This window comes from Trichosurus vulpecula, chromosome 2 (assembly GCF_011100635.1).
Source record: "Trichosurus vulpecula isolate mTriVul1 chromosome 2, mTriVul1.pri, whole genome shotgun sequence".
Taxonomy (NCBI): domain Eukaryota; kingdom Metazoa; phylum Chordata; class Mammalia; order Diprotodontia; family Phalangeridae; genus Trichosurus; species Trichosurus vulpecula.
The window spans coordinates 301,971,036-301,998,677 of record NC_050574.1 but is presented as its reverse complement, the minus strand read 5'-3'; the positions used below and the strand labels follow the sequence as shown (position 1 = coordinate 301,998,677).

Sequence of the window (27,642 nt, the reverse complement as noted above, 5' to 3'; positions counted from 1 at the left end):
TTTTCTTTTCATTTAGAATGTTACTTTCCATTATCTTGATATTTGAGGGCCGACCATTGGAGAAAGAAATATGTTGACAAGGATAAATAATCATGATAGCCCTCTATATTGTGCTTCAAGGTTTGCAAAATGCTTTACATACGCTTGATTCCCACAAAAATTCTGTGAGGAAGGTGCTACACTACCATTCTTTTGCAGATAACAGGTTGAGAGTGATTCATTCAATGAATACTTACTTGCAATGTTAACTTGTGAAACCAGGCAGGTAAACTTATCTTTTGTCTGCCTATTATTCATTTAAAAAATGTTTTGGAGGACAATCTTTGGATGGTTGCTTTAAGTGACTCTCTCACCCTTCCACTAACAAATATACAAAATTATAATTCTATGAATTTTTGAAACTACAATTATGATTTTGTCCATTAGAATGGGAGAGAATGTAGCCCGACTTTTCATCTAATGCAAGAATCCCCTTACTCTCCAGGTTGCAATCTAGTTTCTTCTTTGTATAAAACTTGTTTGTACAAAGCTTATGGTGTTTGCAGTTTCCTTCCCCGTTACAATGTGAGCTCCTCGAGGGAAGGGACTATATTTGCCACTCTTTGTGCGCCCAGTTCTTAGCACAGTACCTGGTACACAATAGTAAGTGCTTCATAAATTCTTCTTAACTGACAGAGCAGGCCCTGGTCATAAGAAATGGAGACAGAAGGGGGCAGTACCATGCAGCTTATCTGGTTCTTCTATGTAGTTTCTAAATAACCAAGGATAATGACAGTAGAAGAAGTATCTAAACAGTGACTGGGTACTATGTTTTCATAATCTTTCTCTTGTAAAACATGGCAATTACTTCAAAAGTGGAAAATTTGTTAGTCAAAGTTAATGTTGGCTTCCCTGGCCTTGGCTTATTCACACAAATTAAATGTGATTATCAAAGAAGTAACCAGGCTGACACAGATGTCATATTTTCATCAGAGATGGAAAATTTATTCTTAGAGATTGTCTGTGCAATTTGTAGCTTTAACCCAACCAATCAGTGAAGTGAACTGGCAAAAGTTGTAGACAGTAGGTATGGGGGTGGGGGAGGAGGTGAAGCACACATTTTCAGCTCTGGCTGTTCATTTATTTTGCTTAGAAGTACTTATTTGTTACAAAAGGATTTTACTGATGAGGAGAAAAGGAGGACTTAGAAATGAGTGTTTTTTAAAAGAGCATTAATGAAATTTGTCTTGAAAAGTTTCTGTGTAGCATGGAAATTGACTCCTGCTCCTTTCAATGCTACTTCCTGGGAAGCCTTCATATCATACTAACCTAAAATTGAATGATGCAATCTGAAAAATCTGAAAATATTTAATGATTTTTAGGATTTTCAATGGTAACAAATATGGGAGGGGGTTCTTGGAAAACACCAGAATGTCTACACCAATTAATTCACAATTCCACTCAGAAGGCATTAATGTGCCTGTTTTCCCAGCTCCCCTTCAACATTTGTCATTTTTCTTTTTGGTCAACTTTGAGATCTAATGAGTTCTAGCCATTCTGAAAAGCAATTTGGAACTATGCTCAAAAAATTACTCAACTGTGTGTATACCCTTTGACCCAGTAATACCAGTCCTAGGCCTATACCCCAAAGAGATCAAAGAGGAAAAAAGACATGTACGAAAACATTTATGACAGCTATTTTTTATAAACAAAGAATAGTTACTTACCAATGGACTCAACATTAGCTTCCTTGAGACCAGCCTCAGTAGCAGCCATTATGACTTCCTCAGGAGCCACAGATATTTCCAGGGTTCCAGGCACTCCCTTGGCCTCCTCATCAGCTGTTTCTAACAAATCTGTGTTGTCTAGTAAATCAGTCAGAGGAAAGCTGCAATGACGGCAAGGAGATAGTTTGATGTGCTACTACTAACTGGGAACAAGAAATTTCTCGAAAAAGTATTTAAAACATTAACAAATATTAGCTGTTTATCAGGGTACAGAGGCTCTTTTGGCTTTGTTATCATCTTGTTTTAAAAAGAGTAAGTGATTTTAAAAAAAGGAATTCTAGTTTGAATACTTTGACAGTCACTCAAAGCACAAGACTTTTAACCCAAAAAATACTTGGCAGCATTTTTCCACTAACTTCTATTTTGAAAATGTTGTTACTGCAGAAGGTAATTCATTTTGGTTGCATAGCACCAAATTCTTAAAATAAAAACGCAGTGTATCTCAGATATTTTGCGATGAAAAACTAAAGAAAGAAAGCACCATCAAAATGTGGGCTTGCTGGATACACCATCGATGGATCTATGAATTGGTTTAACCGTTCTGGAAAGCAAGTTGTAATGAAGCTAAGAAATTAACAAAAGCATCCACCATTTGACCTAGAGATGCCACAACCGGGCATATGTTCCCCCAAAGAGGTAGAAGACAGAAAGATCCCATATAAGCCGAAATATTCATAGCAACATTTTTTGTGGTGACAAAGAATTGTAAACTAAGTAGATGTCCATTGATAGGAGAATGGTTCAACAAACAGTGGTACAAGACTCTAATGGAATCTTACTTCAGCATAATAAACTAGATCTAGTTTAGCATAACTAACTAGATTAAAATAGAATCTAGATAAGTGTAAGAAGACATGAAATCATGCAGAATGAAGTAAACAGTATCATTAAAACAATATTCACAACATAAACCTCTTGAATATTATCCCTTCTCTCCCCTCTGATACTGCCGCCACTCCACTGCAGGCCTTCATCACTTCACATCTGGATTACTGCAATACCCTGATGGGTCTACCTACCTCAAGTCTCTTCCCACTCCAATCCATCCTCTATTCAGCCACCAAAGTGATTTTGCTAAAACTTTGATCCAAACATCTCACCCCCACCTTTCTACTATTCAATAAATTCCAGAGGCTTCCTATTGCCTCCAGGAACAAATACAAAATGCTCTGTTTGGCACTCAGAGCCCTTCATAACCTAGCCTCCTCCTACCTTTCCAGTCTTCTTATACCTTGCTCCCCAACATGTACTCTGATCCAATGACACTGGCCTTGGGGCTATTCCGTGAACAAAACACTCCATCTCTTGGCATTCTTTACTGCAGAAAGAGCAACTCTGATGGGTTAGCCACGTTGTTCGAATGCCAAATGTATGCTTGCCAAAAAGACTATTTTAATTGACACAGGGAAAACGCTCACATGGTGGTCAGAAGAAGCAATACAAGGACATTCTCAAGGTCTCTCTTAAAAACTTGATGGAATTGATTATGTGACATTGGAAACACTGGCACAGGACCGCTCAAGCATGGCATACCCTCATGAGAGAAGGTGCAGTGCTCTATGAGCAAAGCCGAATTGAAGTAGCTCAAAAGAAATGCAAGACGCACAAATTTGGAGAACTGACCCCCAAATATTCACATGGACTATTTGTGCCCAACCTATAGCAGTACAACATTCTGAGCTTGTATTGGTCTGATCAGCCACAGTCATACATGTTGCAACTTGACTCTAGCATAGTGATGTCACTTTGGTCCTCTTCAAGAACAAAGGACGACAACCAAACAACCATCTCTAGGCTCTGGGGATTTTCTCTGGCTGGAATGCACTGACCTCCCTGGCTTCTGTTAAGTCTCAACTACAATCTCACTTTCTACAGGAAGTCTTCCCTAACCCTTCTTAATACCAGAGCTTTCCCTCCTAATTATTTCCTATTTATAGTGCTTTGCTGTGTTTGTTTGCATATAGACTCCCCTGCTTCTGGAGGTCAGGGACTATCTTTTGTATTTTTGTACCCACAGTACTTAGTAGCGTCTGGCACACAGAAGATGCTTAACAAATGATTACTGATTGTTTGAAACAGAAATACCAAAAAAAAAAAAAAAACAAACAGAGAAACTGAATGCTATATAATTATAATGACCAAGATTGGACCTAGAGTTCAGAAAATGTACACTCCACTCCACCCTCTTCTGCAGAAACATGGACGATGTTTGTGAAATATTGCATATACTGTCAGACATAATCTTAGCTTTGGTTTTGATGAATTGCTTTTACCCTCCCTTTTAAAACATTGTTATAGGGATGGCTCAAAAGGAAGGAGCTCAGATATATGTGAAAATGAAACTGATTTGAAAACGAGATATCATTAAAAGTTAGATAAAACCTGTTCCCCACGCTCTACCCTCCACCCTCCACCCCCATTTAGGCCCATCGTTGTTGAAAGGGAAGTAGAGTGGAAAAGAGCACTGGATTGTGAGTGAAAAGATAGAAGATCCAACCCAGTATTGGGTCATTCAATATTTAGCTGTATGGCCTTGCATAAGTCAATTAATGGTTATGGTCCTAATTTCCTCATTTAGAAAACAAAGAGCTGGACTAGATGACCTGTAGGTTCCCTTCAATTCTAAAATCCCACAATCCTATGAACTCGAATCACCTTGTCAAGTAATTAGTCTTCAGGCCCTAATAGCAATGTGAACTCTATCATATTCCAAGCCTATGTGAAGAGTGGAACTTTGAATGTTTGCCGGGGGCTGAGACATTAAAAGGGCAAGAGATCTGAGAACTTACTTTATTCACTTCTTGTTACCCCAAGAAGAATTCTAATACAATCTATTCCCAAGCTCTCAAAGTCCCAGGGGAACCCAAGAGGAAAGCAGCAGCACGGAAGCAGCTGAGAGAAGAGGGAGATGAAACAGAAAGTAAAGTATGAACTTTCAACAAGGCTTTATGCATCTTGAAAGGAAAAAAAAAATAGGACCCAACTGCTTCACTGATCTTGCTAGTTGATAGCAACAGAACACCAAGAAGAATGATTGCTCTGAAAATCCAGCTGATAAAGTTCTCAAAATCAACAGCCACTCTAGCTCTACTATGTAATCCCCTTTTGGAATCTGGACCAGGCAATGACCTATCTGGACAACTCTTAAACTGCACATTCCTGGTTTCATCATTCAACTGAAGGGCCCTTGAGATGACATACAAAGGTCACAGGGTCTTCTTTGCTAACTTTTGGGGTATCTCAACTCTCTTTCACTGAAGACTTCTTCAGTGCCTGTATTACTCAAAGAGTATCTAATTACATAATAAAATACTGCTACTATTTGTATTACTTACCTCACAGGATTAGTAAAACTGCTTTAAGCCACAATAAATGAGTTACAATTTTAAAAATGTCTGTGATTTCATCAGCATAGGCACTTTCCTCTACCAATAGAGGTAGCAATCCATTCATGACTAAGCAGGTACTTAAGTAGCTATCTTCCCCACTCTCCAGGGGCAAACAAACCAACAAAAACCAGGAAGCTCCAATTCAGGCATTTAAAGTGGAAACAGAAGTAAAACAAAGAAAGCATCACAAAGTGAGGTTCAGAAAAATATTTCACTCAACAAATGGAAGAGAAAGGGGAAGAGAGGAAATTAGAGAGCAAATTAGGGGAGGCATTAGTCCTGAGTAAACTTCTAAGGATAAAAATATTTACAGCTCTTTTTAAGGGGGCAAAGAATCTGAGGGGGTCCCCATAAACTGGGAAATGCCTGAATAAATCATAGTATGTAAATGTGATGGAATACTATTGTGGGTTGCAAGAAATTTTGAAAGGGATGGTTTCTGAGAAATCTAGGAAGACTTGTATGAAATTATGCAGTGAACAAAAGCAGAACAATTTCTACAACAATAACACAACCTTGAAAGAATTAGGAATTCTGATCAGTGTAATGACCAACTGTAACTCCAGAGGACTAATGATGAAATAGGATATCTACTTCTTTTTAGAGATGATGGATTCAGAATGAGACATATTTGGGGGTGGGAGAGAGGAACTAACTGGTCAGTGAAGAAATTCTTTTTGCTTGACTATATATAGGTTTTTCTTTCGTTCTCAACTGGAGTGGAGGAGAGGATGGGGAGAAGGTAGATTTTTGCTCATATAAAAAAAGCAATTTTTTAAAATAATAAACAAGAAATCTTGGAATACAATATTCCAAAGGAAAAGAATATAGGGTTATAACCAAGGATAACTGTCCCAGTAAAGCTGAGTATCATCCAACTTAAAATAGAATCTTTTAAGCAATTCTGATGAAAAGACCAGAGCCAAATAGGAAACAAATACAGGAATTCTGAGAAACCTAGAACAGGAAATTTATTTGAGCAAATGGAAGAAATATAGGATAATAAAGAGCTAACAATCTAATGGGGGAGAAGAAACAAATGTCCTTTCAGAACCAGGAGAAAAATTTGTACAATAACAATACTGTAAAAAAAAAAAAAAACTAAAAGACTTAAGAACTCTGTTTAGTCAATAAGCATTTATTAAGCTCCTACTATGTGCTAGACACTGAACTAAGCTCTGGGGATACAAAGAAAGGCCAATGATAATTCCTCTTTTCAAGGAGCTCTAAGAAGAGAGAAAACATGAAAACAACAATGTAAAAGCAATGACCAACCATATTTCCAAAAGACCTATGTTGAAGCATATTTGTAACAGAGAAAAAGGCCAGGTGGATTCAAGATAGAGGAGATATACATTTTTGGACGTGACCACGGTGTGGATTTGTTTTCCTTAATAATGTTTCCTTATTAGAGGAAGAGTTTGCTACAAAGTGTTTTATTTTTTTCCTGTTTCTTAACTGGTGGGAATCCAAGTCTCCGATTAAATTGTGAGGTCTTTGAAAGCAGGGATCATTTTTTGCCTTTCTTTGTCCCCAGGCCTTAGCACAGTACCTGGCACACAGTAGATGCTTAATAAATGCTTGTTGACTGACTGGTACTCCTACTCCAAAAAAAAGATCATTGAAACATTTTTTTTAAAACACAAGCAGTCGTCCAAGTAACAGATTGAATTCTATCTTTTTTTTTTAAATAAGCAGTATGGAATAGAGCTATTCATGGGTTCTTAAATAATCCTCTTTTTGTGTACATGCAAAGGCTCTATCTGGTGCTTTAATTCAAAATTAAAAGTACTAAGGAGAATTAAAGAAGTTACTTGATGGACTTAGAATCAGCTGGTTGATTCCAAAAATGTAAACATATTGGTAGTTTGGTGTATAGAAACATGCTTCCACAGAGGGAGGCTATTTTCAAAACTGCCTCAAGCTTGGAAAGGGATCTTAGACTTTGCTTTGTCTGAGAAGATACCTGGATACTAATGAATGTCTAAAATTCTATTTTCATCCCCTCCCAAATCCTTAACTCCAGCTATCTAGCTTCCCTCTAACCAACCTCCAATGGTCTCTTCTCAGGCCTCCTACTAGCCGTCCCAGCAACATGGCACTATTAACTTTCTCACTCACAGCCCAACTCTTCCTCATTCCAGTCTGATCAGTTCTTAATCTCCTTTGTGAGATCATCTTATCTATCTTCCCCCTAAGAGGGGAATACAGAAATCTTCCAAGGTTCTGTCCTGGGTCCTCTTTTTTATGTCTGTGTGTGTGTGGGGGGGGGTGCTCGAGGGGGTGATGAATGTGAGGAACATTTTATTTTCTCTTTTGGTAATCTCATTAGGTTCCAATGGATTCAGTTATCACCTCCAAATTGATGACTCCCAAACCAATTTATATCCAGACATAATCTCTCTCCTAAACTGGAGTCTCCAAGTCAAATACTTACTGTTTACCAGCACTTGGATAACCCATAGGAACCACATACTCAACATGTCCATATTAGAACTTTTATCTTCCCCCCTAAAACTAGCCTTCCTGCAAAATTTTGCTGAGGGCGCCATACTTTCAGTTACCTTGTTTTTGTTGTATTTGCACACTCAGAATTATCCCTTCATTTTCCTCAATTCCCCAGTCACTTGCCAAGACCAGTTGATTCTATCTACACAAAATCTCTCAAATCCATTCCTTCTCTCACTCAAACAGGTCCCTCATCATCTCTCACCTGGACTATTATAATAGCCCTTTCTGCTTTTCGTCTCTCCTGTCTCCAAACCATCCTTGCTAAAACTGGCAAACTACTCTTCCTAAAAGCCAAGTCTGACAATATCATTCCCCAGCTCAAGAATTTTCAGTGGTTTCCTATTGTCTCTAGGATAAAATAGGAACTCAGCCTAACATTTCATACGCTTCCATGAACTTTATGTTTTAATCAAACTGAACTACAAGCTATTCCCCCAAGTGAACATTCCATCTCTTATCTTCTTCATGCCTTTGCACAAGTCAGCCATGGATGGAATGCACTCCTTCCTCACCTCTGTTTCTTATAGAACCTCTAATGCTCTACACAGTTCAGCTCGGGTGCCACCTTCTATCTGAAAACTTTTTTGAATTATTCCTCCAAAAATAATCTCACACTTACATGAGAGTGTATGTGTTGTATCACCACAACAGAATGTAAGCTCCTTGAGGGGAAAGACCTTTTAATTTTGTTTTTACAACCCCCAGTACTTTGCCCAAAATAGAAATCTGAAAGACTAGCCAAAACTGCTAAGTAGGAGGTAGTACAATATAGCAACCTCCATACACTCTTACAAAACTATTCCACTAAGATGTGAAAAGCATCAAAGTCCTGATCAAGAAATACAAAGAAAAAATCACAAGTCATGAGTTATTTTCCTGACCCAAGCCAACACAGGAAGAAAAGCCTGGGTACACTGGGAAGGAGAACTCGTCAAGAAGGTCCTGTGAAGGGCCTTCCAGTGTAGGCACTGCACTGGAGCCAGCCTACTCACACCTTCTCTCCATTGTCCTGTGTGTGATTTTTATCATAACCAACAATTCTTAATTCTTTAGCTTTTGGGGTATTTCTATGATTCAGAAACATGTAACATCGTTAGAAGACTACTGGTGTTAAAAAGCTTAGGACTAACAAACGTACCAATCAGCCAAATAAAATCTAATCACTCTCTTCCTCTTGCTCTATTCTGGGCAGAATTCCACATTCTATCCAACTGTAGAGTGTGGTTGGAATCAATGGCAGTCTCAATCCGCTTGGCTTTTCCTGTGTACATGGTTAGACTAAAGCTGTGACTACAGATATCATTTAGAGAGCTCCTCAATTTTTGAAGAGGTCTTGATGCAATTAGCACATTGTCATTTCACAACCAGGAACACCTGTAGAATCTCACCATCTGCAGGGAATCCCTCTTCCACTCATAATTTGTCAAGCAATTGCAAGAAAAAAGCTGCTGAGATATTAATATAAATTTGGTAACTGATTGAATAAGGGAATTAAGAGAGAATTAATCAAAATGCAATGTAAGTTTCTTGAGAACAGGGGATGTTTTTCATTTTTTTTATCTGTAGTGTCTAGTGGATTACAAGTGCTTGAAAAAGGCTAGCTCAACTTTCAATTTAATGCAACTCAGTTCACCAGCATAGTATTGGTACCAGTAAATTGATGGTGCCACTGAAAAGAATGAGTAGTTAACTCAGAAAAAAAAAATCACTGGCTCCAGGGGATTAAGATTTTTCAATAAGTGCAACTACATTAGTAACTTTAGACTGTAAGCTCCTTGAAGGCAGTACTATCATTTTTAACATTTCTATCCAAAGCTCCTAAGCACAATAGGAGATAGCTATGATACTGGATGACAAAGCCTAGATTCAAAAAGATTATGGCAGGGCAAAAGGACAAGCCAACTCTAAGTTAAAAATGGATGTCATTTAATTCAATGCGAAGTTATACATGACAGTTATATGAGATTCCATGCCGCTTTGGGGAGGGAAGGGAGAAAATCTGGAACTCAAAACTATGTAGAACCGTGTGTGGTAAACTAAAAATAAATAAAGAAATTAAAAAAAAAAAGACAAGTTCAAAAAAAAAAATGGATGTCATGAGACAACATTTCACATGACAAAATCTGAAGTGTTATTTTCCAAAAAGACCTGAGATTTTAGTGACTATTAACTCAGTCAACAAATAAAATATGAGGCCCCCCCCAAATCTGATTTTACTAGGATGCTTAAGTATAGTATCCAAAATAAAGGGACAACTAGGTGGCACAATGGATAGAGTACCCCACCTGGAGTCTGGAAGACTCTTCCCAAGTTCAAATCTGGCCTCAGATACTTACTAGTTGTGTGACCCGGTGGGCAGTCACTTAACCCTGTTTACCACAATTTCCTCCTCTGTAAAATGAGCTGGAGAAGAAAATGGTGAACCACTCCAGTATCTCTGCCAAGAAAATTCCAAATGAGGGTGAGTTGGACATGACTGAGGAACAACAATAACAAACCATACATAAGTTGCATATTGACTTAATTTTGAAGTGTAATGCTATGTTTTATGGCATTTTTCTTTGTTTCCAATTACTTTTTGTCAATTATTTTTTAATCTGGTCTCTGGCCCCTGGGGTGTGTATCTGATAATTCTGTTCAAAAAATGATCAGTTTAAAGAAAGTTTAGGGGACTTTTTTTAGCCTGGAGAAACAAGAATGAGAAAGAGATATGATAGCTCTTTTCAAATGTTTGAGGTATTATTATGTGGATGCAGAATAGCTCCAGGGGACAGAAGACCAAAGAGCAGAAGTCATAAGAGAATTTGTCTTGAAATAAGGAAAGACATCATCACAATTAAATGGAATGCTTTAGGATGTAACATGTATCCATTCACTGGATGGATTCATATAGGGGATAAGATCCTTTTATAATTTTTATATACTCTCAAGCATCAACAACATTGGTGAAGTATAGTATAAGGCAGATAGATAGTGGGTACGTGGGTATATTACAGACTTCAACATCCCAACCAGTTCAAAGATACTGGACGCTCCTCTAATTTAACTTTTTTGGACTAGGACTGCAGCTATTTCAAAGAAATGTGAGAAGAGAATCCCAATATTTTTTCCCCTCAAAATGGTGGAAGGGAAACCCCAAAAAGGCAAGAGAGACTAAAGAAATGATTTTAAATTAATAAGCCTTACCTGTCTAATGTTTATAATCACTTCCATAACATTGAAAGTTTTTTAATTCGGGAAGAAACTCAATTGTTTGGTTTCACAAAGCACTCCTTTGACATTCATTTAAATCAAGAGTAAGCAGATGACTACAGAATAGGAAAAAAATGTTTCTCAGCAAACATTATTTTCAAGATGATTTTTTTTTATAAATTATATCTTACCACTTAAGAATGATAGTGAAAATATGCTCCCTCCCTCTCAGTATAGAGGCAGCAGACTAAAAGGCTAAGAGGAAGCAAACATTTTCTGATTGTGTTGATCTGTTTTGCTTAACACAGTAATTTATAGTAGAAGGCTTTATCTGAGATAGAAGGTGTATCACTGGAAGGTGACATCAAAATAAGGTCAAGAACATCAATTTTTTTTAAATCATCTGGGGAGGGAAGAACAAAATAAAATAATTAGTTGTACCAAGTGTTATGTTCTCGTAACTAGAGCTGAAAACATTTCTAAATAATGAGAATGTTATTTTTAGGTTAAGATTCTGTATTATACTTTTTAAAAAACCTAGTCATTACTTGTGTGGTCTTTACTCAAGGACAAAAGGTTGTGGAGTAGCATCTGCTTGGATGCTGCCAAAAGGGGAAAAAAAATGCACAAGAATTTTATGTATTCATCTTGTTTTAAAGAAAAATCAGGTGTCAAAATTGTTTCACCCCTGAGAAATTCCTTGCTCTCACACTTAGCTCTGAAAAAAGCAGCTTTGACACTGTTTTGAATTTATTACACACTTAAAAAAAACAAGCTGTACATAATACATTCCATTTCATATACAATTCCCTTTTTTTTTTTAAAAGTATAGAGACACACGTGTTCATGTTTGTTGGTCCAGGTCAGAATAACAAAAGAAGCAAAAAAAAAAAAATAGAAAGATGGGAGGGAGGGAGGGAGGAAGGAAAGGAACGAACGAACGAACGAACGTAGGAATCTTGTCTCTGCCAAGATAAAAGTGTCAGCATTGATAAACAAAATGTAAAAAGGTCATTCGAACAGCCACCCCTAAAATCTAGAATTACAGCTTCTAGTCAGCCACAGCCACTGATCTGACTAATGACCTCACAAAGGCGTATATAACTATTCTTTCAAGAGGAATGGGAAAGTTATTAACTTTAGCTAATCTGTATACTTTTTCATTTAAGGGAAAAACAAAGCCATAACGCATTAAAAACAGCAAGAAGCTCCTTCCTTTCATTTCTCAGAGGCCTGAAACTCTTGACCTTTTTTGTATATCTTGTTATTAATACTTGGTATTAACTTTAACTCACTTCTCCAATATAATAAAATGTGTTTTCCCGATTGTGTCTGTCTCTTTCAGGATGGAATACAAGGGCTACTCATAGGGAAGATTCCAGATTCCACTAATGATCAGCTGTATTTCCAACGTGGGCTAGTATACCCCCTCCTTAAGGCAATCTGGTGGACCACCTGTTCCCGTAGAACTCACTATATTAATATAAAAGTTAATGCAAACACCCAATCATCTTAGTCCCACTGTGGAACACAGATCTCCTAGCCTCAGTTGGGATTACGAGTATGCACCAACATGGCTAGTTCCAACTGGGAGAATGGAAGGAATCGCCTACTGTGTGCCAGGCCCTGTGCTAAGCATTATATAATTATCACCTCATTCGGTCACCTATTTAAAGAGCTCAAAATACCTAAAAAGGTACTGGTACTCACAAGACCTCCTTTAACACTAGAAGGAACCTTACTGTCCAGCAAATCAACTCCCTCATTTTCTAGATAACGGCAGCTTATTTTTACAGAACAATTAATATTTATAGAATGATCCAAATTTCCAAAGCATTTTCCTCCTAACCCTGGAAAGTGGCTAGTACAAATAGTACTATTTGGAAACTGAGGTCCAGAGATGAGAGAGCCAGGATTAGCCAGGTCTCCTGAATCCAAGTCCAGGACTCCCCAATTCACCAAATAGAAAAGATAAATAATAATTGTATTTTACAAATGAGTTAGAAACATACAAAGGGGAATCATTCCAAGGAAATGCTTATCAGTGATGGAGCTGGGATCTAGCTTTTATACTAGTTTAAGACATGCAATCTAATACCACAATTGGAAAGGTTGCTATATCCCAGTTCTCTAATCCAATTTGTTTTAAGGTGGGGTAGACAGGGTGATTGGTTCACTAACATTATTTTACATGACAATTTGCCCAAGTCACAAACTCCAAGCATATTCAAGTTAGGCAAACACTTGTTAAATGCCCAATATGTGTGAGGTTTTAAGGTATTTGGTTAAAAAAAAAAGTTACTGCACTTATGAAATTTACAACCAAACTGGGGGAAGGGGGAAGAATAAGATGGTAAGTATGATAAAAACTACTATGTGATGAGAAGAAGTCCAGACAAAATAGTATAAAATGTCACATGCGAAAGAACTTGGTTTCAGCTGAGGCCAGAGAGCACAGGAAGAACGAAGAAGAGGCACCACAAAGGGCCTTATTACACTAGAGAGGATTTCAATGATCAGGAAGAATTCTAGGCAAGAGAAACAGCTTGTATCAACGCATGGAGTTGGAAAAGAGCAGGATATAACAGGAAAAGTGCCAATAATCTCTTTTTTGCAAAAACACATAGCATATCAAGAGAATTATGGCTAGAAAAGTAGGTTAGAATCAGATAGTTAAAAGCCTCAAAATGTCAGGCTAAGAAATTTTTATTTTGTCTTATGGACAATGGGATGCCTCTAAAGATTTCTGGATTTCTGAACAATCGATACACATTTAAAGGCACTGTGCTAAGAGCCAGCTAAGTCCTAGGAATACAAAGACAAAAATGACACAAGTTCCTGCTCTCCAGGACTTTGCATTCTATCAGAGAAGACAACACAGATGTACAACTACAATAGGTTAGGGAGGGAGGGGACTAGCAGATCCATTGCAGGCATAGGGGAATAGCATATGAAAAATATATTTGGGCTTGGCCAAAATACAGAAAAGAGATTAAGGTATAACAAGGCTAGAAAAGTAGGTTGAAGCTAGGTAGTAATGGGCCTTACAAGCCAAAAAGAGGAACATCTTATTTTAGACTAGAGCAGAGGTTCATTAGATAGGCTCCAATGATCCCATGGACAAATTTCAGGGAGTCCACGAACAAGGATGATTAAAAAAAAACAACACATTCTTATTTTTTAAAAGCCCCAGTTAAAATTTAGCCTGTATGTAGAGGTTTACAGTTCCCCAATTTGCCAGAAGTCTTGGTACACAAAATGGTTAAGAGCCCATGTACTCACGAACCAATAGGAAGCCACTGTAATTATGGCATAGGGGACTGGTCAGACCTGAACTAAGAAATTACTTTGGCAGCTCTGTACAAGATGGATTGAAGTGAGGACAAACTGGAGATAGGTTAATTAGGAAACTATTGCAAAAGATGACACCATATAGAGCACTGAGCTTGGAATCAGAAGGCTCATCTTCATGAGTTCAAATCAAGCGTCAGACTTTTCTTACTAGCTGTGTGACCCCTCATCTATAAAAAGCGCTGGAGAAAGAAATGGAAAACCACTCCAGTATCTTTGCCAGGAACATTCCAAATGGGATTACAGGTAGTTGGACGTGACTGAAACAACTTAACAACAAAAATCGCAGTGTCAGGGACAGAAGTGATAAGGGATTGTGTGAGCAGACAGAAAATGACCATTTTTAGAGATTTTGAGAAGGTAGGAACAGCACTTGGTGACTGACTAGATGTGTGGAATGAGAGGAATCCAGGATGACATCAAGGTTGCCAACCTCTGTGAAGAGAAGGTAGGTAGTGGTGGTGGACTTCAAAGAACTACAGCAACTATGCCATTTGTATCTAGTAGATGGCTCTCTCGTTATTCAATGTAAGTACTCCCTTTAAAAATCACATTCAAAGCAAGTTCATTAAAGTGAGATACTTCATGGCTGCTAAAACTATGACTATCCTTTCAAATTTCTGTATGGCAAAAGGAGTTTCATTCTGTACTCTTAGAACCATAAAAATTACAGCTTATATTATGTCTCTAAGTGCACATTTCCCTCTTTTTAGGATCTCCTTGAACTGGTTCATTGATTAAAAGACTGAGGTGGTCTAAACTAAGTATCAAGAAAATTAGCAGCTGAATAAAGAGTAAATTGCAGCATGACAAAACAAAGAAAACATGCCAACTTGGAGGCTATTACAATAGTATAGATTCAATTTTATTTTATTTTCTATTGCAATAACATAACCAATGAGTTATGACAAACTTCAGGTTGGTGGCAGTAATAATACATAGAAGAGAAACTTGAGATACTTCAAGGGTAAAAACTGAGTAGCTTTGGCAACTGGCTAGATACAAAAAGAGAAACCAGAAAGTCAAAAGATGAAACTGGGGTTAGTTTAAGTAGGACGGTAGTGCCATCAACAGCAAAAAGGAAGTTCAGAGGAAGGGTCAGTTTGGGGAAAGAGAATGAGTTCAATTTCAGATATATCGGGTCTGAGGTGCTACAAAATATCCAGGAAGAGATAACAAGCCAACAACTAAAAAAGAGATCATGAAACTAATTTAGGGATAAGAATATGGACTGGACTTATGATTTTCATTAATATAGTAAAGTCCTGGCTGATGAAACTCCTACTCTACTAATGCAACATTCTCTGCAATGCATGCTCTTATGATAGTTACCCAGAACAATAAAAAGGTTAAGTGACTTGTCCAAAGTGTCACAATGAGGCAGGATTTCAACCCAGGTCTTCTGGGTCAAAGGTTGGCTCTTTATCCACTATGCCATGCTGCCTTTAAGATATGACTGATAAATTTATATTAATGAAACCCAAGGCAATTATTTTCGGGGGCAATTAATGTCAAAGGCACAACAAAGCCAAGATTTAGCTCACTTTTTTGGTTTATGAAAATGGAATGCAGCTGAAAATGACTTCATAGGAATTTTGAGTATTACATAGGATAAAGAGTCCTCGTTTTGAAAAGCAACTGTTCTTAACCTACCACCTGCTACAATAGACAGTGATGTTTCTCATCTGTTGCAGTTCACACCTGTGAACTTGTTAAGACATTATTTGGAGAAACAGAGGAGGAGCAAGAAAAGAGGGTTACTTTCTACACTTTTATCTACCCAGTTACATATCTAATCTCAGACACAGATGCAAACACCATACTTGGTCTAAAATTTAGACCTGCTAGTAAAAAAACTGGCCAAAGAAACATATTAGGTAAAGATATTCTAAGAACTGCTTTGTAATACATCTAAGTGTTCCAACACACAAACTGAGTAATTAAAGTATTAAACCATGCATACTCAGTAAGAACCTCCAATTGGAGCTCAGCTCATGTGATCAGTTCAATGTTCCACCCTCAAACCATCTGCTGCCAAACTCTCTTTTCAGGAGGAAGCCAACTTCTGTGGGTTAATAAATTTATAAAAACACATTTCATTTGTTGCAAAATTTCAGTGTGTAAAGTTTTATCCATAGCGATACAGGGGGCCATCTTCAATAATTCAAAAAAGAAGTCAAGAAGGGATGTTTGGGTTACATTTTATTAATATTTTTATATTTTAAAACATATGTCAAAATAAAATCATGGATTTTAGAGCTGCAAGGAACCATAGAGGCCATCAAATTCAACTTTATCATTCTAAAGATGAACTGAGGCACAGAGAAAATAACTTGCCCGGGGTCTTGAAGCAGGATTTGAACCTACACCTTCCTGAACTCTAGTCCAGTGCCCTACCCACTACACTAAGCTAACTGTCCAGGATAGCTAGCATTTACAAATCAGTTTCCGGTTTGCAAAGAGCTTTACAAATAGTATCTCACAACAATCCTGGGAGATAGGTACTATTGTTATCCCTATTTTACAGATAAGTAAATTGAGATGGAGGGTGGTTACCTGTTCAGAGCCACACAGCTAGTAAGTGACCAAATCTGGATTTGAACTAGGCTCTTCCTGACTCCAAGTCTAGTTCCACTGAGGCACTGTCTCTAATATGAAACTTTTTTTTAAAGTAAAGGACAAATGAATAAAATTCTACTTTTCTTTGTAAAGTCATCCCACTATGATATTATGAGTAATTTATCAAAGACCAGCAAAAGCAGGTGTGGGGAGAAAGTTTTAAAACATTTTGTGATCAATACACAATTGAAATAACTGTAATCAGAAAGCCGTGGACATATTCGACATATGACAGCAGGCATGTCACTGAATCACTCTATCCCCTACCCCTTACTATCTGTAAAGTGGGAAAGGTACATCACTAACTCAGTTCACAAGGATATCAGGATTAATGATCCTGCTGAACAAATTCATTAAATCAATGCAAATTTAATCCTACTCCAGGCTTCGCTGAATATAGCAGTGTTTTATAAGTGGTTAATTTGATCACACAGTTAGTTGCAGGAATTCATATTTGGTTTATTCTCCTGACACAGAACAAGCCTAAAGTTGGGAAGCACTTTAGATTTGGTTCAACTGCAGACTAAGGTATCTTTTTAATCTATCAAGTAGCTTTGGTTTCTGACAACACAGTTGGTCCCTTGCTGACCATATTAATTTGAAGAGTATCCAAAAAAAACTCACCATTCCATTTAAAAGTCACTTGTATAAATTTCCTACTTTTAAGGAGAGGGTATGACTGTGTATACATCATACTCTATTTATAGCATCCCTGAGAAATAAAACTAGCAGCTTTTAAAAAAACATACTGATGATGATTCACAGAAGCAAAGACAATCCCTGGATAGATGGTTTTGACATAGGCTTATTGTTTTACACAAAATTGGTGAAAAAACATCTTGGAGCAGTCTCCAACTTTAAGATACTAAACCGATTCTTCACAAGTGTTACCAATGATAAATACTTTGTAATTATCCATACCTTTATTATGCCAGTTGTTGACTTATTGTATTCTATTCCCTCTTTGCTTGCATCCATAAGCCCAAAACAGAAGTTTTCTAAAACCCTGTCTTGATCCTAAAGGATAAATTGTTTGAAGCAGCAGCTTTTCTTAGGATATATAAGCAGCATGGGCTTCCATCTCCTCCTGAATTTAATTTTATTGTTTTTTCATTACTTCAAAGTATTATGAATTCTCATAATGACACATTCAAAAATCTAATAGAAAAATATTCTCAACTATCTGTTACTTTAAATGAGAAGTGCCAAACTCTGCCCCAGGACGACCTAAACTAGATTAAAAAGTAACTGGGAAATATTTAACAAAATGAAATTAAAATACAACACAGATGTGACGTTAATTTGATTTTCTAAGTCAATATGTGGCCTGGCCAGCAGGAATCCATTTCTATTTTTGAGATTTACAGCATTGTTTTAGATTACCAACTAAAATCCATTAACAGAATAATTATAAGAAGAGGGCTACTGGTTTCTGAGTAATCACCAAAAAGTACACAAGCTTAAACTGGGGAAAAAATGACAACAGATTCTCCAACCTAGGTAGGAAAGTACATTATAAGTTCAGAATATCTCTGAAAGAAACCAGAAGGAAACTTGAAAAGTTCAGAAGAAAGAACGCTATCACATACATCACTGATATGCTTCTAGCAATTGAACCAAATTCCAAGAATCAGAACTGATATCTAATTTGTTTCCATTAAAAATTTTTTTTTTAAGTTTAAGAAAGGATACGAATCAGAATATATTACGCTGGATCTGACAACAGAGTATGAATCTGGTGCTAAGAAGAAGACTTTGCCAACCATTCAAAAATGTAGAAAACAAGAAAGAAAATTAGTCTTTGTTTAAAATGATTATTCAGCAGCAAATTTATTTCACTAACTGAAATATTTTATCAAAATTACTGTTAAGAGTAGATTAAAACCTATTTTAGACATTTCTCCATAGCTGGTTACAAGCAGCATTTTTATTTTTTAAATTAAATCACATTCTTTCCTTCAAAATATGTATTATAAACAACTAAAATAAAAATCTTTTAGGTACACAGATGAAATATATACCATTCCTTCAGATGAAACATATGCCATTCCTCCTAAATGTTAAGGCTTTTTGTTTTCTTCTCCCAAATAAAAAGAAATTATATTTTTTACTATGAGGTAAATGGATCATATTATGTGTGTATGTGCATATGTATGTGTTTGCGTATGTACATACATACATATACACACAAGTGTATACATACATACATACACAGAGACCTGCTAAGGCACCCACTGATCAATAAAGACCTAACATAGTTATATTAAGGAAACCTTAAAATTACATATGCATCCCCTTTTTTGATGCAAGAACACTTAGCATTATTATTTGTGTCACATAACTTCTTATTCCCTTTCTCAAAAGGGCTACAAAAAAGCACCACACAAAGGGAAACCTGACACTTAAAACTGGCTTCCCTTCCACTTTCCTCAGTTTGATTTAAGGCATCTTAGTAAATGTACACCACCAGTTGGCATCACAAAGCAGTCCCAATGCCTTAAATCAGGCTAACCACCAATTATATTTCAGTCATGGCTGCATGGACAGTATAGTCAACATCGCGATGGACTCCTGAATTCTTCACATTGCGTTCATGGACAAAGTCAGTGTAGTTTCTACAAGCAGCCTGGGGTGGTGGCAAGGCCCCTGTGCTCCACTGGGTTCCACCACGTTGACAGCGGTCACTGGCATCAGAGAGCCTGGATGGTTGGGGAGTGGGAGGGGAGTACAGTTAGTCATTAGAAATAGACAGGGTGGAGAGTACAAGAGGTAAAGGATGAGGTGACAAATGAGGATGCGGAAAAGCAGGAGCATGCGAGTGGAACAAAGAGAAAGGATGTATACAAACTCACATGTACCAAACTCACCCCTTTACTACTGCCATATTACAGAAGTCATATATCATTGTGAAGATCCAGTACAAAAAGGATGGTTTACACACGGCAGTGTTAAAGGACTTAATTAGCAACTCAAAAGTAGAAACAAATTTCTACTCCATGCAAATATAGAATTTAAAAACACAACAGTATCTCACTGAGTTAAGGAAGAAAGGAAGGAAGAAAACGAAGAGGCTTAGTGTGCAAGAATTAAAATGAGGGCAGGTTTCCCAAGTGCAAACAAATCCAGGTTTATGGAGCAAATTCCACTAAAGGGCAAAGTATTACACTGTACCTGCACCTGATGTAGCACTTTAAAGTAAGAAGTGAAACAACGTTTGAGTGTTTTGATAAGTCTTCTGATTTTTGCCACAAGGTCAAAAACAAGTTTGAAAGGTATTTTGGAAGCACCAGTATTAAAACAAGAAACAAGTCTTAAAACAAAAAACAAGAAATAGGAACCCTGATAGATGGATTTTGGGAGCTATAATTACTTATGGGGAAATAATTTATAGCATAAATTGTATTATAGCATGTGAATTGGAGACTGTCTTTTCCAATTACCAATGATATGCTGTGGAAATACACAAACTACTGAGAAGCATATCAAGGTTCACAGGAGAATTCGCTCAATCTTCATTAAAATAAAATGAAGTAGGACTCATCAGGCACAAACAATGTAATCAGATTCTCTGCTCCTTTCCAGAAAACAAAGCTTAATATGTTCATTAGTACATGCATTACTCTGCTTAGCAATCACAACTGGAAAGTTAAGACAAAACACAGAGGATTATATAAAATTTAATGTGTAAGCTCCCTCATTAATACTGATAATAGTCCTCCTGTAGAAAGGTAATGTTTGCTGGCTCATATCTGCTAAAAGCAAAAAATCCCAAATTTCTTACACTAAGAAACAAGACATAAGACAGAATAAATAGATTTTTAAATACATTAGAATCTCTCTTTTCAAAATGGATCCCTCTGGACACTACATACTAAATGTAAAACCTACATCATTCCTCAGATATTCAATAAATGATGTACCATGAACTTGGAAGCATTTGGGGGGGGGGGGGGAGTTGCTTTGTTTTCTTTTCAACAAACATGGGAACTGTGTTTGTTCATCTAAGTTAATTCACAAAATTTAAATCTATAGACCGTAATTTTTTTTGGATACTGAACCAATCAGAAAGGTTTCATGTGCAAAAAGTGTTTCCAAAATGCCACTTCTTATTTAGGCAGCTAATTTTTGTTTTGCTTGTTTTCTACTCTTCTATGAAAGTCATTTGCATGATCGTCATTTCTCCAAATCTTGGTAGTTTAAAAATTGAATATCCTGCATCCTGACCATTAACAAACCATTATGGTGGCACATGGCGGGGGGTGGGGCAGAGGGCGCCTACACAGGCAGTACTTTTATTTAGCAAAGGAGAGAAAAGAAGCTGAAACTTCTAATGGGTAATATATCCCAATTTTTGAAGCATATAAATTGCACTTCAAAAATCTCACTAATTTACTCATTTCTAGAGGAGGGCTATTTTTATTATTTATTTTAAAACAAACAAAATAAACTGACAATAATCAACAGTCAAGGCATGCATAAGAAATGAGCCAGTTATGGGCAGTAAGCATTTTGGATTAAAGGCAGAAAAATCCATCAGCTCCCAAGAAATGACAGCATTCATTCAGTTGCATCCCTCTGATTAGGCACGCCAGGGCTCATTCTGTTTTGTCAGTGTCACCATTTTGCTCCATTCCAGCCTAGTAGATCCCAGCACAATATACAAAATATGACACACAGCTCCAAATTGTTCTTTTTTTTTAATCCTTGAAACTCAATCAAACCCAATACCTCTCCTCTTTCTGACAGCCGTTTCCACTTAGCAAGAACTACAGAATCATATTTAGCAGACTTAAGTATCTATAAGCTAAAGTTTATCACCTCAGTAAATGTTGTGTTATAACAAAAGGAAAACTGCACACTCACATGCTATAAAAGTAACTAGCCTCCAAAAACTGACCGGGTGTCTATTTCAGCTGAAGTATATTTGAGTGCACATTGTTACTTGCCAATGGGAGTAAGTCCTAAGATCTTAGGAAATAAACCACATATGGCTATGTTCTAAGCTTTAGAATAGACATTATGACATAATTTAAAAGATTTAAGGGGAGGGATGATGAGGAGAGGCACCTAAATCTGAGATTCAATAGTCTTAATTAAAAATCATTTAGCATTAAAAAAAAAAAAAGACTAAGTCAGACCTATTTGGAGCTGAAGTCAAAACATTCCCAACTAAGGAATTACCCAGTATCCGCAAAGCACCTTGCAGTTAGGTCAAAAGGAGAGTTAAAAAAAATCAAAAGGAAAAGACGGAACAAAAATAATCACCAAACACCGTTCGCCCACCACCGAGAAGGAAGAGCCGCTTGCATAAAGAGCCGAATGAAACCTTGAGATCACCACAGACAACCCATTAGGTTTCAGACACTAAACAAACTAAGAGCAAGAAAGACAAAGAAAAATCCATTCGATTATCTATTTTGCCTTCACAGACTAACATAATGAAATACATGCAGCACCCAATACAAACCACCCAAATTAAATATTGCTTAAGGAAGCGTATCTTGCTTTCATTTCATTTGCTTGAAAAAGAGAAGAACCATTGATTATACCCAATAGGCAAACTATTCATATCTATGTGCTTGCTATAATAGCCAGAATTTGAACAATTCAGAATTCAAAAAACCTTTGTTTTCATCATCTTTTAATTGCCTTTCATTCTTTAGGAAGTAATACTGATTCTACATAGCTGGATTTTGTAGCCCCATTTTCCCCTCAATGAAACTTATTTTCCACTAGCATCCCCTTCAGGGATTACTTCTAAAATTTTATATTCATGTTACTTTGAAGAAATAACTTCCACAAGTAATGGACACCTATCTATTTGGGGACATTTTTTAACTGAGGTAAAACACTTCAGACAAGGCACCATGGGAGAGCATCCTTTAAGGAAAAAATTCTGCAGCAAGTCCTTAGAGAACACAATGAGTGGAAGTGAAAGAGCAGCTGGCAGTCAGATGGCCTTCTACTTAAAACAAGCATACTCTACAATCCTTCTCACCAGCAAACTTTATTTCCCTATCCCCACAGGGCTGAACTGTCATCAGACATTCACTTCTCAATTCACAAATATGAATAGTTTGTCTTAAATAATATGTAAATTCAGTGTAAGATTAAGTATTTGGATTGCGTGCATACAAGTAACATTTTCTCTGGGGTCAGGGGTTTACAAACCATTTCCTGTCATGATGGCTCATTCCTGGACTCCTTGGAAGATTTTCTATCTCCACCAGAACAGGACCAGAAGGGATGGATGAGATTACAGGCATAGTTGATCTTGTACCCCTAACCTTAGGGAATAAAACATAAAAATAATAATTTTACCTAAATATTTTAACAAACAGCCAATATGAAGGAGAGGAAAGAGGAATGACACCAACAGGGACAAAAATTGCCAAAAGCTGCATAATGATTGTATGATGACTGAAGGCAACGCGAATGGCTTAAGATTTATAGAAACTCCTAGAGGAACGAACTTCAAGTATTTGTAATCGCATCTTTCTTTACAGAGGTAAGAAATTTTTAAAAGATGTTTTATAGAGGCTTCCTTTCAACATCCACTAAGACATAGGATATAATAATAAAGTTGTTAACTTTATAGAAAGCAAAATTGACATGTGGAGAGGGTGACTTGACCAACCCCAACCACAAACATATCGCAGGGTTGGAATCAGATCTCTGATATCCTTAATACCAGTCCACTAATCTTCCTAATAAATAAGACAGACATAAGGATACAATAATAAAGTAATACACAAGAGGAAAGTAGGTTTACTGGCTTAAGAATTCTTGCTGCTTAGTGTATTTCAGGAACCCCGAGATGATCTTACTTGTTGGGATCCATTATTCTGGGTTGCAATATTCTTCTGGAGGCTACAAAAGAAAAAAAAATTCAATTTTCTAAATTGCGGGATTAATTTTTAGATCTCAATAGTTCTATATCTACATATAGGGAGAGAGACACAGAGACAGAGACAAACAGAGAGACATATGTCTTTATCTGTATCTATCTATATGTCAGACAGAAGTGATAAAGTAGCACACATTTTTTGCAAAGAAGTTAGCTATCATTATCTCTACTTCAAAATATATTAGCAGGAAACATCTGCTTTTAAGTTGAGGCTTGATTCAAGTGGCAATGACTGAAAGTCTCTATCTTTGGGGCAAGTTATAGTACTTTCTTCTGTCTAGGGCCATGACGAATTCCTGTATTTCCTCTTCTCTTTTCACATGTGATTTATTATAGATCACACTATCAGACTTTACCAATAGTTGCCACCTTATGACACTCCTTTGGCAAATGTCATCATTTCAAGGTATTCTTGCAGTTTCTCTGCCATCTCATCTCCCAATGTGTTCTTGGATCACCTTCCCGTCTTCCCGTCTTCCCCCATCCCTTGCACCAGCCAGTGTTAGCTTCAAATCTTGAGAGTTCACAGTGTGCATCTTCCTTCCAATAATTTATAAAAACAAGTAGAACTGGTTCTAAAACTGATCCCTGGGGGACCCATCAACTGTTTATACTTCTCTAACCATAGACGTGCCCCATAAGTCTTTCTTAATGGTTTCTTTCACTATAAATTGCACATTTTACAAATTTTACAAATCTCACTTTACAAATGAGGTGCATGAGACCCAGAGAGATTAAATGACTTTCCCAAGATCATCCGGGTAATAGGTGGTAGAAGCAGAATTTGAATCAAGGTCCGATGGTTTCAAATAAAGGACTATTTTCATCACACCATTTTCACCTCCTTTCTCTGAAGCCTTAGTTAATACCTAGAAGTTATTTCAATATCAAAGTTTCATGCCCCCTTTCCTCCAACAGATGGATATATAATTCTCTATTTTTGACAATTTTGAAAGTTAGGTTGCACATTTATTATTTCTCTTTGCTCGCTTGCATTAATTTTCAGTTAATAAACACTAAGCACCCACTCTGCGCCACATTCTTTACCAGGTACTGAGGAGAGGGTGGAGTCAAAATGGCAGAGGGAGGGTCAGTATTTTTGTTCTGCTCACCCAACACGCATCCTGGAAAATGTGCCAGATCAAATCATGATCAGGAAAGCCAAGAAGAAGTCATTGTGAGTCACTTCTCTGGCTCAGGGAAGCTTTTATCCAATCTAATCTACTGTCCAGGAGGGCTGCCCCACTAAAAAACCCACAAAGGTTATTGGGGTTTTTGCTCCTTTTTAGAGTGATAGCACCTAGGTTGTAGGATGTGTTCCAGATGAATATGGAGGAAATAAACACATTAATTAGATATATCAAAAGGAAAGTTAGACCTTTGGAAATAACCTAAGCTCTTTAAAAACTTATCTAGAAGAATGATTTTAAATTTGCTTATCAGGAAAATAAACTTAATAATGCTCTTAGCATAGTGTCTGGCACATAGTAAGCACCTAATAAATACATCCTAGATGACCAAATTTAATTTAATAGTGCCAAAATACTCTGTATCTACAATATTTATTGTGTTACTTAGTTCTAGAAGCAGACAATTCTAATTCCAAAAGCTAAAATTAATGCTTTATGTAAAATATTGCTTACCTGGATTCTTCAGGTTTCATTGCATTTGCTGGGAATAAGGAGTAAAAAGATTGCCTCCAATTAGTCTCACAACCATTATTTAGCTGCTCACAAAAGCTTTACTTGAAAACATTATTGTAGACAAAAAGAGTTAGCACCATTGATGCTACAGAGACCAGGCACAATCTCAGAAAAAGGTTTTCCTTTGGTAAATACATCAAATTTTCAGTCTCTGACAGTAGGAATCAGAAAAACAGGATGGGTTGGCAAGAATAAGAAAAAAACCACCAGCTTAAGAGATGAAATGGATTCAAATGCAGACACTATGACTTACTATCTCTGTGATCAGAAGGTTACAACTCCTGAATCCCAACTTCCTCTCTTGTGAAATGGGGACAATACCATCTTCCCCACCTACCTCAATTATAAGCAGTAAACTACATGAACTATATGTGGTGAAAAGAAAGGACTATGTAAAAATGAGTGATTGATATGGGCCATTTAGTCCCTATCTAGCACAGACAACATATTGCCACTAACTCATGAGGGGTTTCACAAGAAAGCTATAGACTTGAACTCATTAAAGTGAATAACTATTTCAGTTAAGGAGACACAGGGATAAGCCTCCTTGAACACGATCCAATGATCATGTAATCAATACTTCTAAAATAAATTATACAAGACGTGTGAGTTAATAGAAACTTGCCGGTGAGTAACGGCAATGCTAATGGAAACAATCATACTCTACCTGTTGTCTGCAGAGTTCGCCGGGAATACCGCTTGCTGGGTCGTCTTTCAAAGGCCGTTGACCTTCTCGCTTTATTGGTTTTTGTGGTCTGATACTCAGTTTTCCCACTACAATAAAGTAAAACAAATTACAAGACACAACAATAAATCTCCAGTTGAGAATAACTTGATACACACTAGACAGACAAATACAATGGCCAGTTCATTTTCAAAGCCCCAGCTTAGGTTTCATTCACTTCACATTCTAAGGGCTTTGAAATAATATAGCAGACAAGGTAGTAGTAGGGAAAGACTACATTTCCCAGAGTGGTGTAGGCACTTACTCACAGTATACTGCAAGTTTGGCTTTGAAAAAAAAGGACTTTAAAGGAGGAAGAGAAGAGAATTTTCCAGGAGTATGGTAGACATGGGCAGCAGCTATTACATTTCAAGGGCAAATAACAGGGGGTTCCCAATCTCAGCCATGCTCTATGAATGGGACTGGAATGCCAGTGGCAATAAACAAGTTCCGAAGGATTCCTAGGGTAGGATATGCTGGGTGACCTGGCTGGGTTGCACACATGAGCAAGGACCACAGACTAGGTAAAGGAAAACAGTTCCAAATCAAACCATACTACAAGGACTTTCCTATTAATGCTATGAATGTGTCCCTTGCTAGTGGACTCACTTTGAATACTATTTATGCATTATCTGTCTTTTAATAATAAATACATGTATTTTCAACATGTTTACTTTGCCTTGGTTGCTAGTAGGTGAGCTGATAGAACAACCTAGAAAATGAGCTAAATTCTGGTATTACCTGAGGAAACCCTGAGTCAGGGATCATTTCTCTAAATGGAGATGTTATTACTGAGAGGGGAAAAGGCTCCAAGACTGTGGACAGCTGGACAGTGTTTAATTGCTATAATAAACTGACTTACAATTATTACTGTCTGAGGCCTTCACTCTTCGGGTATTCTCTTGGAACTTCGAGGATGGGATAAGGAGTACAGTGGTGAGTAAAAAGGAAATTTATACTATCATATCCCAGTCCATGTTTATCTTAGGGGTGTTTTAATAAACTTGACTATCTCAAGTCCAAATGTCTCACCCTTATTAAGTGATTTAAGAACTTATGATTTTTGTCTCTTTTAGATAAGAATGAGGGTGAGGCAGAAAATGAGAGTTAGCTTTTGCAGTTAATTGTCCTCATGGGATAGTGGATTATAGAGCTGGTCTCAAAGTCAAAAGAGCACGGTAAAAGTCCTACCTCTGACAAACTCTGACAAAGGACTCACAGGTCTCATCCCTATCCCTAACCCTATTCAAAAATATTTAAGGAAATCAGTCTCTCCTCCCAACTTTCAAGCTACTAACTGTAAAGAGACTTAACCTCTGAAAATTCCCAGTGAGAAGAAACTCTCTGCTTTGTAAGCCAATCCACACACTGTTGTTATTTTAAATATTAAGTAGGAAAACACCCACCATTCCTTAATAGAATACATTCTAAAACCTAAAATTTAATTATTTTCATCCATCCCTTCCAATACTTTGTACCG

The 27,642-nt window shown here is 37.0% G+C and overlaps 1 protein-coding gene across 3 annotated transcripts in view; it reads right to left on the bottom strand.

Annotated features, from left to right (window-relative positions):
- The window catches only part of EPB41L5 (erythrocyte membrane protein band 4.1 like 5), a 118,805-nt gene that overhangs the window by 20,268 nt on the left and 70,895 nt on the right, over positions 1–27,642 (bottom strand). For 2 of the 3 annotated variants that reach the window (XM_036743519.1, XM_036743520.1), the window contains 5 exons: positions 26,106–26,212; positions 25,379–25,406; positions 23,656–23,698; positions 23,000–23,115; positions 16,882–19,527 (listed from right to left, as the gene is read on the bottom strand). In XM_036743519.1, the coding sequence (XP_036599414.1) occupies positions 19,347–19,527; positions 23,000–23,115; positions 23,656–23,698; positions 25,379–25,406; positions 26,106–26,212 (475 nt within the window). In that variant the 3' untranslated portion in view covers positions 16,882–19,346. Of the gene's footprint in view, positions 1–1,706; positions 1,868–16,881; positions 19,528–22,999; positions 23,116–23,655; positions 23,699–25,378; positions 25,407–26,105; positions 26,213–27,642 lie in introns of those variants that run through there. The other variant, XM_036743521.1, reaches the window with a different exon arrangement.